At 39.2% G+C, this 15,420-nt stretch overlaps 2 protein-coding genes across 3 annotated transcripts in view; one reads left to right on the top strand and one right to left on the bottom strand.

The window, feature by feature from the left end:
* Positions 1-15,420, top strand: part of LOC128691663 (beta-catenin-like protein 1) — a 245,888-nt gene that overhangs the window by 72,851 nt on the left and 157,617 nt on the right. The gene's annotated exons all lie outside the window — the stretch shown is intronic.
* The window catches only part of LOC128691677 (adrenodoxin-like protein 1, mitochondrial), a 43,145-nt gene continuing 36,084 nt past the window's right edge, over positions 8,360-15,420 (bottom strand). Inside the window, exon 5 of the mRNA XM_070088842.1 lies at positions 8,360-8,635. Within this exon, the coding sequence (XP_069944943.1) occupies positions 8,532-8,635 (104 nt within the window). The 3' untranslated portion in view covers positions 8,360-8,531. The remainder of the gene's footprint in view (positions 8,636-15,420) is intronic.

Raw genomic sequence — 15,420 nt, 5'->3', positions numbered from 1 at the left:
GTGGAGACAAAGAACTTTATCCTTGGAGGCAAAGAGGGGAATGTATGAGAGTATAGTTTTACCAACGCTCTTATATGGGTGTGAAGCGTGGGTGATGAATGTTGCAGCGAGGAGAAGGCTGGAGGCAGTGGAGATGTCATGTCTGAGGGCAATGTGTGGTGTGAATATAATGCAGAGAATTCGTAGTTTGGAAGTTAGGAGGAGGTGCGGGATTACCAAAACTGTTGTCCAGAGGGCTGAGGAAGGGTTGTTGAGGTGGTTCGGACATGTAGAGAGAATGGAGCGAAACAGAATGACTTCAAGAGTGTATCAGTCTGTAGTGGAAGGAAGGCGGGGTAGGGGTCGGCCTAGGAAAGGTTGGAGGGAGGGGGTAAAGGAGGTTTTGTGTGCGAGGGGCTTGGACTTCCAGCAGGCATGCATGAGCGTGTTTGATAGGAGTGAATGGAGACAAATGGTTTTTAATACTTGACGTGCTGTTGGAGTGTGAGCAAAGTAATATTTATGAAGGGATTCAGGGAAACCGGCAGGCCGGACTTGAGTCCTGGAGATGGGAAGTACAGTGCCTGCACTCTGAAGGAGGGGTGTTAATGTTGCAGTTTAAAAACTGTAGTGTAAAGCACCCTTCTGGCAAGACAGTGATGGAGTGAATGATGGTGAAAGTTTTTCTTTTTCAGGCCACCCTGCCTTGGTGGGAATCGGCCAGTGTGATAATAAAAAAAAATAAAAAAAAAATATAAGTATACAATATATGATGAAATGTATGAGAGTGGTTTGCTAAATTATGCATTGATGGTTAAAAATTTAAAGAGTTAACTAATGAGTGTGCCACTATATAGTACAGTGGACCCCCACTTAACAATCACCTCCCAATGCGACCAATTATGTAAGTGCGTTTGTACGTGTATGTTTGGGGGTCTGAAATGGACTAATCTACTTCGCAGTATTCCTTATGCGAACAAATTCAGTCAGTACTGGCACCTGAACATACTTCTGGAATGAAAAAATATCGTTAACCGGGGGTCCACTGTATATGGTTTTAGAGGGTGACTGATGTAATCATATCATTTAGTGGCAGCTAAAATAAGAGGAAGAAGAAATATTTACCAATTTATGTTTATCTGTCTGTAGCTACAGGAGCAGAGCTGAGCACAGGGTGTTGTTTTAATTATTTAGCCCTTTCACTTCCAGACCCATGAAATTAATATTGCTCTCACTGTTGACTTTTTTTTAAATAACAATTCTGAAATCGTAGAGAATCTTTTTTCTGAAAGTACGAAATTTGATGGAAAACTTGCGGAATTAGGCAGGTGCAAAGTTAGCATTCTTGGAGGCATTTACTGCCCCCTTTTGTAACTCATTAGAAAATCCTCCTGTTGTTTGCAAAGTAGAATTTTTTAGTATCCTTTCAGCACTTCTTCATTTATGATCATAGCCTCATGTTCTCCTTGAGGGAAATGTGTGGTGTGAATGTTATGCAAAGAATTTGTAGCTTGGAGATTAGGAGGAGGTGCAGGGTAACTAAAAGTATTATCCAGAGGGCTCAATAGGGGTTCTTGAGGTGGTTTGAATATTTAACCCTTAAATTGTCCAAACAAATTTACGTTCACGTACGTAGTGCTCCAAAAGTAGATCTACATTTTTTTACATATTTTCAAATATAACAGAAAAAAGTACATCAAAGTTTTATTTACACGTTTTCAAATGTAAAAAAAAAAAAATCTATGTTTTTTTACATACTTTCAAATGTTGAAAAAACGTAGATCTATGTTTGGACAGTTTAAGGGTTAAGAGAGGATGGAACAAAATAGGATGATGTGAAGGGCATATAAATCTGTATTGGAGGGAAGGCGAGGTGGGGGGTTGTCCTAGGAAAAGTAGGAGGGAAGGGTTAAAGGAGATTTTGTGTGTGAGGGGCTTAGGCATCCAGCAAGTGTGTGAGAGCATTTTAGTTAGGAGTGAGTGAAGGCAAGTGGTTTATATTGCTTGACATGCTGTTGGAGTGTGAGCAAGTTAACATATATGAAGGGATTCAGGGAAACCAGTTAGCCAGAATTAAGTCCTGGGGGTGAGAAGTGCAGTGCCTGCACTCTGAAGGAAGGGTGGGGATATTTGTCATTTTGAACTGTAGTATTGGAGTCCCTCTGGCAAGACAGTGATGGAGTGAGTGATGGTGAAAGGGTTTCTTCTTTTTTGGGTCAACCTGCCTCAGTGGGAGATGGCTGGTTTGTTGAAAAAATATATACATAATATACACACACACACATTCATACTTACATAAACAGTATAAGCATGCATGCATGCATATGCTATTTTAAAGTTAATGTTGCATAGGAGTATGTTGCTACAGGTTATTTAATTTGTAAAACCTTTCAATAGCAATCTTTAGTGAATGATTACCCATAGGTTTCTCACACTATGTTCTATGCAGTATGTTTTCATTACTTCCCCATTCTGATATACAACACTTATCCTATCCAAATTAAATTCAATTCCCCATTTATAACTTCAATTGCTTATTATATATACGTCTTCCTCAAAGAGTACAAAGTAATTTTTATTACTTAGGATCATCAAGAAACAAGTTCATATAGTTTTGTATTCCTACTGGTGAGGCGTTTATATTACAGATTAGATAAATATTGGGGCAAGCACTGATTCTTGTGGCATCCTGCTGTTGACATTACCCCATGAGGATATTTTACTTCTTATCACTATTCCCATTTTCCTTTCCAACAGAAAATCTGTTATCTAATAAGTTGCCATGTATTCCCATGTTTTGCAGTTTTTAAATTAGTCTTTTATGAGAACTTTAATCATAAGCCTTCTCAACCTTGAAACTAGTAGAGATGCATAAATTATAGCACTCTTATATTTCCTGTGATCCTTGTCAGGTTTGACTTGGCCCTTTATAAACAAAATCCTAATCTACACTGTATCATGAGAGAAAGGTCCAATACTGCATCTGGTCATGTCTCTACTGGTCTTGTGACATGTTAAAATTCAGAATAGCTTCTACCATATTAGACTACAACTATTTCTTTTATATCTCAGTGGGAAGAGCAAAAATAATCCATCACATAAATTGCATCTACAAAAGAAAAAATAGTTGTCTGATATAACAGAACCATTCTCAGATATTAACATACTAGAATGTCACTGGAGATCTGACCAAATAACAAGGGTGGCAATGGGTGCAATTCTTAAAATAGGCTGGCTCAACAAGGTTGGATGATTGTGTGACCTGACCTCTGTTTCATATAAATTCTTTTGTTACTTCTATGCATTTTCTGTCTTGAGGATCCCAGTATATGGGCTGCACTAATGACCATTTTGTCACTCCTGCCCCCTCCTCTCTTTCTATCCTTCCTCCCCTCTTTTCTCTTTTTTTTTCCCATTCATTCATTTTTCTCTCCCTCTCTTGGTTTTATAATATATATATATATATATATATATATATATATATATATATATATATATATATATATATATATATATATATATATATATATATATATATATATACACACAGATTTAGATTTTATAATTGTATAGTATAATGAAATGTATATTTCTGTACAGTAATATCCTTGATTATGCTATTAAAACCTATTCCATTTTTTGTACATTTATAACATCACTTTTATGTATAGTGCAAACCATGTACAAGTATTTATTTCAACCAGTTACAGTAATTTTGTATTGTGGATACAGATTGTTTTGATGCATGATAAAAATAAAAGAAATATAAGTAAATTTGTACATATTTCTAAAATCCTAAGAGTTCTTTTGTATGGTTATTGTTATTATTATCACCATCATCAATTATAATTATTATGGGAAGGCACTAAACCTTTAGGGATCGTATACAACACCTGAAGAATGGGAGGCAGTCAGGTTTGATTCAAGCAAGGTAAGAATGGATTAGATTCTCTTGGATCAAGAGAGAATATTACTGGCATAAAGGTAAATGGGTTTTGCATGTGAAATTTCTTTAATCTGAAATAGTCCAGTTCAAGGGTGTCTTTGGTAAGGAAAATTTAAGCAATGTTGCTACAACAGGATTATGGAGCATATTTCATCACACCCATTAATGGGATGCTTGCCACATCATGCCTTTTATGCCTGAAAAGTAACAAATTTAATAATTTTTCTTTTAACACGTTGGCTGTTTCCCACTGAGGCAGAGTGACCCAAAAAGAAAGAAAAACCCAAAAAGAAAGAAAAAACTTTCATTATTGTTCAACACTTTTCACCCTCATTCATACATAATCACCGTCTTGGCAGAGGCGCTCAGATACGACAGTTTAGATGTCCCTCCGAACAGCCAATATCCCAAACCCCTCCAGTGTACAAGTTAGCCAGTCATATAATTCAAGCAGGGTTTTCTGCTTAAAATTCTGATTTAGACTTAAACCCACCACATAAGTTCATATCAACAATAATATAATCAAATTAAGTGCTAAACATGTATGAGTGTTCGACCTTAATGAACAAGCAACCTTCAGGACAAATATAGTGGACCCTCAACCAATGATGGCATCGACTAACGATAAAATCGGGCAACGGTGCGTTTTTGCGTAAAAATATTGGCTCGACCAATGATGAAAAACTTGGGTAAGGACATTCATCCCGAATGCGTCTGCCTGTCCGTCCAGCCTGAGTGCCTCAACTGCCCTGCCTTCAGCTAGTGTGCCATTGTTTACAAGCCAGGGCGGATGGTTCCACACATACATGCGATATATTTTGTATTATTCCACTATTTTTAGTGCTTTTAACTGCTAAATAAGCCACCATGGGCCCAAAGAAAGCTTCTAGTGCCAACCCTGTGGTAAAAAGGGTGAGAAATACTATCGAAATACTATTGTACCACAGTCAGCTGTTGCTGCACCACGATCAGCTGCTACTGTTGCTGCACCACCATCAGCTGCTGCTGCACCACCGTCAGCTGTACTACTCGAACATGTGGAGAGAGTGTTGTTGGTGTGGCTTAACGAGAAACAATTAACCCCAGAGGGTTAGCCACCCAGAATAACCCAAGAAAGTCAGTGCATCATCGAGGACTGTCTAACTTATTTCCATTGGGGTCCTCAGGGAGGGGTGAGCAGAATCACCAACTTTTTTTTTTATCAGATTTCAATGGGATTGTGACAGTGGATTAAGCAGCTTAAAAAAAACACATAGGCTGTGTTTGTTTTGACTGTTAGCCTTTAAGTTAGATAGAAAAAACTTATTCTGGCACAATTTTATGGGTCCTAGGACTTTCCACTTTCTACTAAATTGGGAAGATTTACAATGCTGTAGTTGACATCAGATGAAAGATAAAGGCTAGATTAACCCCTTGACTGTCGCAACCCCAAATCCTGAGGTGTCTCCTGGTGTAGCAAAATTTCCGAAAAAAAAAATCTTATGAAATGATAGAGAATCTTTTCCTGATTGTAATGACACCAAAAGAACGAAATTGATGGAAAACTGACAGAATTATGCTCTCGCGAAGTTAGCGACCTCGGCGATATTTACAAATCGGCGATTTCGCCCACTTTGAGCCCTATTTTCGGCTAATTCCATTGTTCCAGTCAGCCAACCTCATAGCTATTTCTTTAGAACTCCATTTTTTCTATCGATTGAGTATAAGAAACTGCCCATTTACCTATTTCAACTACCCAATAACGTGGTCAGAAATTTGCAATTTGGCCAATTTCACGAAAATTAAAAAATATGACAATTTCAAAATGGGGTCCAGAATGAACAATGCAGACATTCCTGGCTCTTAAATAACATTTTCTTTGTTCATCAGTCACGTCTCCAGGCTCCTCTGATATTACTCTTCCTTTCTATTGTGAATTTTTATTCACACAAAAAATAGAAGATTTACTGTTATGCAGACTACTGCAATATTGTAATAATTGTATAAATAATGTCAACCCATTCATGACTGCATATTAGAATTTCTACTTGGACATTTATTGGAAAATGACATCACTTGTTTACTTTTGAACATCGGCAAAAATCAAACATTTCCCCTACTTTGAGCTCCATTTCAAGGTTTTTTCATAGTAAAACCAACCAAAATCACCTCTATTTCTATAATATGTTTTCCATTCTATCAAATGAGACCAAGAAAACGAGAATACAACCATAAATACAATGGACCCCCGCCTTATGATGGCACTGCGTTATGTTAAATCCGCCATATGATACATTTTAACGCAAAAATTTTGCCTCGCCTCACACTACAAAACTCGCCTTCCATGATTTGACCAGGATGCGTCCCACGTGTGGCCTCAGCGCCAGTGTTTACAAGCCAGCCAGTGCGGTCACATCTATGCATACATTCGGTACATTTCACATTATCCCAGTGTTTTTAGTGCTTGTAACTGCAAAATAAGTCACCATGGACCCCAAGAAAGCTTCTAGTGCCATCTCTGTGGTAAAAAGGGTGAGAATTAGTATGGAATTGAAAAAAGAGGTTAAGGAAATGTGTGCAAAGTAGCTTGAAGTGCAAACCTTTATGGATGAAAATCACCCTCACACAGCTATTGCAAGCCGTGCTGGTGACTATTACAATGACAATGTTGTGAACCACTTTAGACAAATCATAAAGGAACGAGAGGTACAGAGCTCTATGGACAGATATGTTGTGTGACAGAGGTCCAGTGACTCTCAAGCTGGTCCTAGTGGCATTAAAAGAAGGAAAGTAACCCCAGAAAAGGACTTGATACCTCAAGTCCTAATGGAAGGGGATTCCCCTTCTAAACAATAACAACTTCCACACTCTCCCCCTCCTCCCATCCCATCAATCATCACCAGATCTTCAATAAAGGTAAGTGTCATGTATTCTATCCTTAGTAGAGTATTAACTGTGCATGTCTTTTTCAGTTTGTGTGTATTAAAATCAATATTTCATGTAGTAAAAAAATCTTGGGCCCTTTATGTGCATAGAATTTTTGCATAGGGAGAGATGGACACGAGGGATATTGAAGAGTGATTTTTACCTTGCATCGTGCCTGTGTTCTGTTGTAGTTATCGAGGAGTTTGAGAGGAGGATTAATATTTGAGTATAATGTTGTGTGTGTGTAGTAGGCACAATAATACATGTGGACATTTTGTATATTAAGCAAGTTCAGGCTCTTAAAAAGCGATGGAGTGTGCTGTCTACTGCAGGAGTTGGTAATCAATCGCACTTCAGCTTTTTGTTGGGCTATTAAAGGTTTAAGGTGATTAGCTGTGGCTAAGTCCCATGCACAAATACCACAGGTGAGGTAAGGGTAAATGAGAGATTGGTAAAGAGCAAGAAGAGCCGTTTGGGGTATGTAGTACCGTATCTTTGAAAGGATGCCTACTGTTTTGGAGACTCTTGGATATTTGCTGTATGTGGGTCTGGAATTTGAGACTGTAGTTAAGGTATTACTCTGGGCATATTTACTTCGTAAAAAAATCTTGTCTTAAGACCTAAAATATAGAGCATTTTTACTGGTGTTCCCTGGTGATTGTGGTGGAGGCAAGTAATAATTGTGGCACCTGTCATATGTTTGTACATGTAGTGTCACATCAAGCCTCCCACACATTTCTATATCAATAAGTAATGACAGCTATAATATGATGAATAGAAAATTTGATTACTTTTCTAGTTTTGACAAATTACAAAGCTTTTAAAAAATTTGCTTGCCATGTTTCATCAGTTCATTTTACAAAATTTTTTTAATTGCAAGCATGTTAATTAACAGCTAACTGTATATTACAGATCTATATACTACTACTGTAAACTTATTTAGTGCAGTGATACAAAAGCTAGATGTATTGTTGCAATACAATTTGGAAGTTAAGAATGATGAAAAATATTTAGTATGCAAATAAGATCATATGAGTCTAAGCATTATGCACAGTAAAGTTCTGCATTATTATAAAAAATAATAGTAAATTGATTGCTTAACATTGTATAATGTAAGCCGTACAACTATTTTTATAAAAAATTTGCCTCTCAGGGGATGTTCCTTTATACCAGTGGTATTCATTGCGCGGCTCGCGAGCCGCTATTGATAACAAGATATGCAGGCTAATATTACCATGTCTAATTTTTCTCATTTACTATATTGCACTAGCAGCTCAGTACTACTTAATTTAGTTGAGTTACGCTAACTTGCAGTAGCTGCGGCTCTCTCAATCAATGTGTTTAACCGAAGTGGCTCTCTTGCAAAAATTAGTGAATAACACTGCTTTATACTGTTGAGAAGCTCTTGGTCTAACAAATTGGGCCTGTGTTCCCTTCTTTTTAATTGAACCTGAAAGTCTATATGACCCCTACAGATTTAGCACTTCCCCATGAATGTAATAATAACAACAATAATAATAATAATATATAGATTTTGCATAAATTTATTAACATAAATGATTACATTCACTATTTATATGACTGCCAAAATAGATCTAGCAAAATCAATGCCCATTTTAGCAATCTTTTTAACAATCATTAAATTCAACTTATATTTTCATGCATGTCATGGTTTCAAATAAATCTATTTTTTGTGAGTGACCTAATGTGGTTTAGGAACATGACCATCCACATAAAAGTTGCGTGTAGCCTGAGGTAACCGAAGTGTCAAGCCATCAAGCTCTTTAGTCAAAATAATTTGACAACCTAAAACAGATAAAATAGAAATATTAATACAGTAGTTATGATACTGTACATTCTTTTTAATAATAATAGATTATTATACAGGGTGGCCACAAAAACACTCCATGATTTCAAACAGGTATAACATGTAACTTTATTGTAATAATCTTTCACAGTTAGTAGCTTCAGATGCTCTGCAGCATATCTGGAGTTATCATGCGAACTGCTTCAGTGATTGAAATTTTCAGCTCCTCCAGGGTTGCAGATAGTGGTGGTACACAAACAGTTAGGTCCAGTGACCTTACAGGCCACTTGTAGAGGTCACCAGACCTAACTGTTTGTGATTTCTTTCTTGAGTGCCTTTAATGCTACCCTATACCACATGAAACTGAATGAAATACTGCATCTGAAGCTACTAACTGTGAAAGATTATTATAATAAAGTTACATGTTATACCTGTTTGAAATCAGGGAGTGTTTCTGTGGACACCCTGTAGTTCAACAGAAATTCATAAATGGTTTATATCAATAAAGCATAATTGTCAGGTAAGTATATTTACTTGCCTGGTTATGTTTTTACCAGAGTAGTTATTCCTTAGTAAAGGTATGTCAGAACTTATTTAAACCGAGGTTAAAACATTACATATTAACCCCTTAACTGTCACAATCCCCAATCCTGAGGTGTCTCCTGGTGTGGAGAAATGTTCTACAGGAGGGGGGTATCAGCCCCTTTCAGCCCTGAGGGGCCCAGCCCTCTCAGAAGGGGCAAGCATCTTGTTTACTGCTACAGCAAGTAATTGATCCCAGATGCAGTACGAGTATGTGACGTGGTCAAGCGACCGCCGCTCCTTGCAAGACTCCAGTGTTGCAAAGTGTAATTTAATAAAAGACAGTCCATCTCTTACCTTAGCAGGACAATTAAGGAAAATCCTGTTCCCACTTTATTACCATGGTAAAGATAGTGTACATTGTTGTCTATGCTTAAGACAGCAAGAATCAAACATTCTGCTTTGCTTCATGGAGGAAGTGGCAAGGAAGCAAAAAGTACTAGGTCAGCTTTTCCTTTATGTGCTAGGGGCAGTGACGGCGTAAGAGGCTGTGGCGTCTTCAGATTACTTTTGACTCTACTGAGAGTCACACTGACGCCAGGATAACCAACAAAGAACACTGATCTGTGCGTTAGTATGAACAAAGTGTCTCACAAAACAGAATAAACACTTACAGAGAAGTGCGATCAGCTTTTTCAGTGATAGATTGTGAACAATAAAGACAAATCTTGTGGAACATAGTGTACCAATGTGCGTATTCCTAGACTATGGAAGACGTGGACATCCAAGGACACTTCAGCTTCTACCATGTCACCGATACCTGTCAAGGGTGTGAAGAACACCATAGCTCATGCTACAAGAGCAAGGTGGGTTATAAATTTCTTGTAGTGTGGGGGACTGCGCAGTTCTTGAGTCGCAAGGAGTTTGTAATCAACCTATAGTCGGCAGTGAGGTGTGGACTTCTCAGTCCACACAAGTACTTAAGTCAGCCATCAGTGAATGAAATATGCTGAAATAACACCCCCTAGGGGTAATTTATATCTTACAAAATATACTTTATTTTAGCCCGTTGTGAAGTGACTTCGACAGCTTCTCAAGACCTCGTCTGCAAGGGCGGCTGTGCAGGCGATGAGCTGTCTTTCTAAGCTAAGTTTTCCCTATATTTACACTATAAACTTAGCTGGTAAAGCATTTCTCAACACCTGGTGTCGCAAAATTTCAAATAAAAAAAAATGATTTTTTCTTATGAAATGATAGAGAATCTTTTCCCGATTGTAATGACACCAAAAAAAAAAAAAACGAAATTTAATGGAAAACTGACGAAATTACGCTCTTGCGAAGTTAGCGACCTCGGCGATATTTAAAAATCGGCGATGTTTGCCCACTTTGAGCCCTATTTTCGCCTAATTCTGTTGTTCCAGTCGACCAAACTCATAACTATTTCTTTAGAACTCCATTTTTTCTATTGACTGAGTACAAGAAACTGCCCATTTACCGATTTCAACTACCCAATAACATGGTCAGAAATTTGCAATTTGGCCAATTTCACAAAAATTAAAAAATATGACAATTTCAAAATAAGGTCCAGAATTAACAATGCAGACATTTCTGGCTCTAAAATAACATTTTCTTTGTTCATCAGTCATGTCTCCAGGCCCCTCTGATATTACTCTTGCTTTCTATTTTTAATTTTTTTCAAACAAAAAATAGAAGATTTACTGTTATGCAGACTACTGCAATACTGTAATAATTGTACAAATAATGTCAACCCATTCATGACTGCATATTAGAATGGCTAGCTGGACATTTATTGGACAATGACATCATGTGTAACCCCTGCATTGTAATCCTTTTAGAGAATAAACTTTGATTTGATTTGTTTACTTTTGAACACTGGCAAAAATCAAACATTTCCCCTACTTTGAGCTCCATTTCCAGGTTCTTTTTATATTAAAACCAATCAAAATCACCTCTATTTCTATAATATGTTTTCCATTCTATCAAATGAGACCAAGAAAACGAGAATACAACCATAAATACTATACGAAAGTAGACCACAAAATCGGCATTTTATTTAAAAAAAAAAAGTTGAATTTTTTTTTTCTCATTATGCACTGCGTGCTCCAGGATTTTTTTTTTATATGGTGCACACTGACCACACAGACCCATTCTCTCACATGTGGGCCTACCAGCTTTCTCCGGCTTGATTTGAAGCCGCTAGAATTTGTGAGTATATACAGTGGACCCACGCATACCATTGGCATCACATAACGTTAAATCCGCATAGCGATACATTTTATCACTAAAATTTTGCCTCGCATAGCGCTAAAAAACTCTCTCAACACTATTCGTCTGAGACGCGTCTATGTGAGGTCTGAGCCAGCCTCACATGTTCCGCCACTGGCATTGTTTACAAGCCAGCCTCCGCGGTAACATCCAAGCATACAATCGGAACATTTCATATTATTACAGCGTTTTTGGTGATTTTATCTGCAAAATAAGTGACCATGGGCCCCAAGAAAGCTTCTAGTGCCAACCTTGTGGTAAAAAGGGTGAGAAATATTATCGAAATACTGTGGTACCATGGTCAACTGCTGATGCTGCTGCTGCTGTAGCACCGCCAGCTGCTGCTGCTGCTGTAGCACCGTCAGCTGCTGCTGTACCACCGTCAGCTGCTGCTGCTGCTGTAGTACCGTCTGCTGCTGCTGTAGCACCGTCTGCTGCTATTGTAGCACTGTCAGCTGCTGCTGTAGCACTGTCAGCTGCTGCTGCTGCACTGTCAGCTACTGCTGCTGCTCCTGTAGCATTGTCAGCTGCTGCTGCTGCTGCTGCTGTAGCACCGTCAGCTGATGCTGCTGCTGTAGCACCGTCAGCTGATGCTGCTGCTGTAGCACTGTCAGCTGCTGCTGCTGCTGCTGTACCACCGTAAGCTGCTGCTGCTGCTGTACCACCATAAGCTGCTGCTGCTGCTGTAGTACCGTCTGCTGCTGCTGTAGCACTGTCTGCTGCTGCTGTAGCACTGTCAGCTGCTGCTGCTGTAGCACCGTTATTGGTGTGGCTTATTGAGAATACCAAGAAACAATTAACCCCAGAGGGTTAGCCACCCAGGATAACCCAAAAGAGTCAGTGTCATCAAAGACTGTCTAACTTATTTCCATTGGGGTCCTTAATCTTGTCTCCCAGGATGCAACCCACACCAGTTGACTAACGCCCAGGTGAACAGGGAAAAATGCCTGGAACTAGTGCTCATATTGGTGAATTTAAAGCCAGCAAAGGTTGGTTTGAGAGATTTAAGAATCGTAGTGGCATACACAGTGTGATAAGGCCTGTTCTGGAAGAAAATGCTAAACAGGACCTACAGTACTCAGGAGGAAAAGGCACTCCCAGGACACAGTGTCTCATCAGTCATTGCTGCATCTTCAATAAAGGTAAGTGTCATTTATTCTTCATTTAGTAGAGTAGTACATGTACAATATATATTGTGCATGTACTACTCTACTATTGTGCATGTATCCTTCTCTTTGTGTGTAGGAAAATGTATATTTCATGTGGTAAAATTTTTTTTTTCATACTTTTGGGTGTCTTGCACGGATTAATTTGATTTCCATTATTTCTTATGGGGAAAATTCATTCACATAACGATAATTTCGCATAACAATGAGCTCTCAGGAATGGATTAATATCGTTATGCGGGGGTCCATTGTATATGTCAAACACGGTACCTCGTAGGACGTATATATACGACCGAAACAGTCAAAGGGTTAAATCATTCCAGCTAGAAATCAAAATGTACCCATCACATACAAAAAATACAGTGGACCCTCGCATAACGCTATTAATCCGTTCCTGAGAGCTCAATGTTATGCGAAATTATCATTATGCGAATTAATTTTCCCCATAAGAAATAATGGAAATCAAATTAATCCGTTCCTGACACCCAAAAGTATGAAAAAAAAAAATTTTTACCACATGAAATATTAATTTTAATACACACAAACTGAAGAAGACATGCACAGTTACATGACACTTACCTTTATTGAAGATCTGGTGATGATTGATGGGATGGGAGGAGGGGAGAGTGTTGATGGTCTTAGTGTTTAGAAGGGGAATCCCCTTCCATTACGATTTGAGGTGTCAAGTCCTTTTCCGGGGTTACTTCCCTTCTTCTTTTAATGCCACTAGGACCAGCTTCAGAGTCACTGGACTTCTGTCGCACAACATATCTGTCCATAGAGGTCTGTACCTCTCGTTCCTTTATGACTTACCTAAAGTGGTTCACAACACTGTCAGTGTACAGGTTGCCAACACAGCTTGCAACAGCTCTCTGAGGGTGATTTTCATCCATAAAGGTTTGCACTTTAAGCCACATTGCACAGATTTCCTTAATCTTTGAAGTAGGCAACTTCTTCAATTTCTCTCTCCCCTCCTCTGAAGCAGTTTCCTCAGGTCTGCCCTCTTGCTGTTGAAGATGATCTAGCAGCTCATCAGTAGTTAGTTCATCATTGTCCTCCTCCACCAACTCTTCCACATCCTCCCCACCACTAACCTCCAACCCCAAGGACTTCCCCAATGCCACAATTGATTCCTCAACTGGCATAGGATTCCCAGGGTTAACTCAAACCCTTCAAAATACCTTTTGTCTACACATTCTGGCCACAGTTTTTTCCAAGCAGAGTTCAAGGTCCTCTTAGTCACTCCCTCTCAAGCCTTACCTATAAGGTTTACACAATTGAGGATATTAAAGTGCTCTCTCCAAAACTCTCTATGAGTCAATTGAGTTTCTGAGGTCACTACAAAGCTCCTTTCAAACAGAGCTTTTGTGTACAGTTTTTTGAAGTTTGCAATAACCTGCTGGTCCATGGGCTGCAGGAGAGGAGTGGTATTAGGAAGCAAAAACTTGACCTTAATGAAGCTCATGTCCCCACAAAGTCGCTCTGCCAAGTCTGTAGGATGACCAGGGGCATTGTCTAACACCAGGAGGCACTTACCTTTAGCCTGGAGTTTACCTGGAGAGAGTTCCGGGGGTCAACGTCCCCGCGGCCCGGTCTGTGACCAGGCCTCCTGGTGGATCAGAGCCTGATCAACCAGGCTGTTACTGCTGGCTGCACGCAAACCAACGTACGAGCCACAGCCCGGCTGGTCAGGTACCGACTTTAGGTGCTTGTCCAGTGCCAGCTTGAAGACTGCCAGGGGTCTGTTGGTAATCCCCCTTATGTATGCTGGGAGGCAGTTGAACAGTCTCGGGCCCCTGACACTTATTGTATGGTCTCTTAACGTGCTAGTGACACCCCTGCTTTTCATTGGGGGGATGTTGCATCGTCTGCCAAGTCTTTTGCTTTCGCAGTGAGTGATTTTCGTGTACAAGTTTGGTACTAGTCCCTCTAGGATTTTCCAGGTGTATATGATCGTGTATCTCTCCCGCCTGCATTCCAGGGAATACAGGTTCAGGAACCTCAAGCGCTCCCAGTAATTGGGGTGTTTTATCTCCGTTATGCTCGCCGTGAAGGTTCTCTGTACATTTTCTAGGTCAGCAATTTCACCTGCCTTGAAAGGTGCTGTTAGTGTGCAGCAATATTCCAGCCTAGATAGAACAAGTGACCTGAAGAGTGTCATCATGGGCTTTGCATCCCTAGTTTTGAAGGTTCTCATTATCCATCCTGTCATTTTTCTAGCAGATGCGATTGATACAATGTTATGGTCCTTTTATGTGTACCTGAACCCAGTGGTGGCTCGTCCATAGGAGCTGCAGGGCTGCAGTCCCCCCAGATGCTCACTACCAGACGTATGACTTTATCAACCTTACGCTAAAATAATTTGCAACTGACAAATATATTACAGGAAAAATCTGATGAATGCTGTTTTCAATGTACAGTGGACCCCCGCATAACGATTACCTCCGAATGTGACCAATTATGTAAGTGTATTTATGTAAGTGCATTTGTATGTGTATGTTTGGGGGTCTGAAATTGACTAATCTACTTCACAATATTTCTTATGGGAACAAATTCGGTCAGTACTAGCACCTGAACATACTTCTGGAGTGAAAAAATATCGTTAACCAGGGGTCCACTGTATTTATAAGTAAATTTTTATTTTTTTTTGTTGAAACAAGATAAAAATTATTAAAAACAGAAGTTTGATGCAGTATGATAGTATATAGGTATTACTAGCATTACAAGCTGCCACTGCCTGAAGCTAAATAAACTTACACACTGTGCTGGTATGCAGGTACACATTAAAATCATTAAGAGTGTCTCACTAG

Source organism: Cherax quadricarinatus, chromosome 26 (genome assembly GCF_038502225.1).
Source record: "Cherax quadricarinatus isolate ZL_2023a chromosome 26, ASM3850222v1, whole genome shotgun sequence".
Classification (NCBI taxonomy): Eukaryota; Metazoa; Arthropoda; class Malacostraca; order Decapoda; family Parastacidae; genus Cherax; species Cherax quadricarinatus.
Note: the sequence above shows the minus strand (reverse complement) of the source record. Positions and strands in the feature narration are given on the sequence as shown.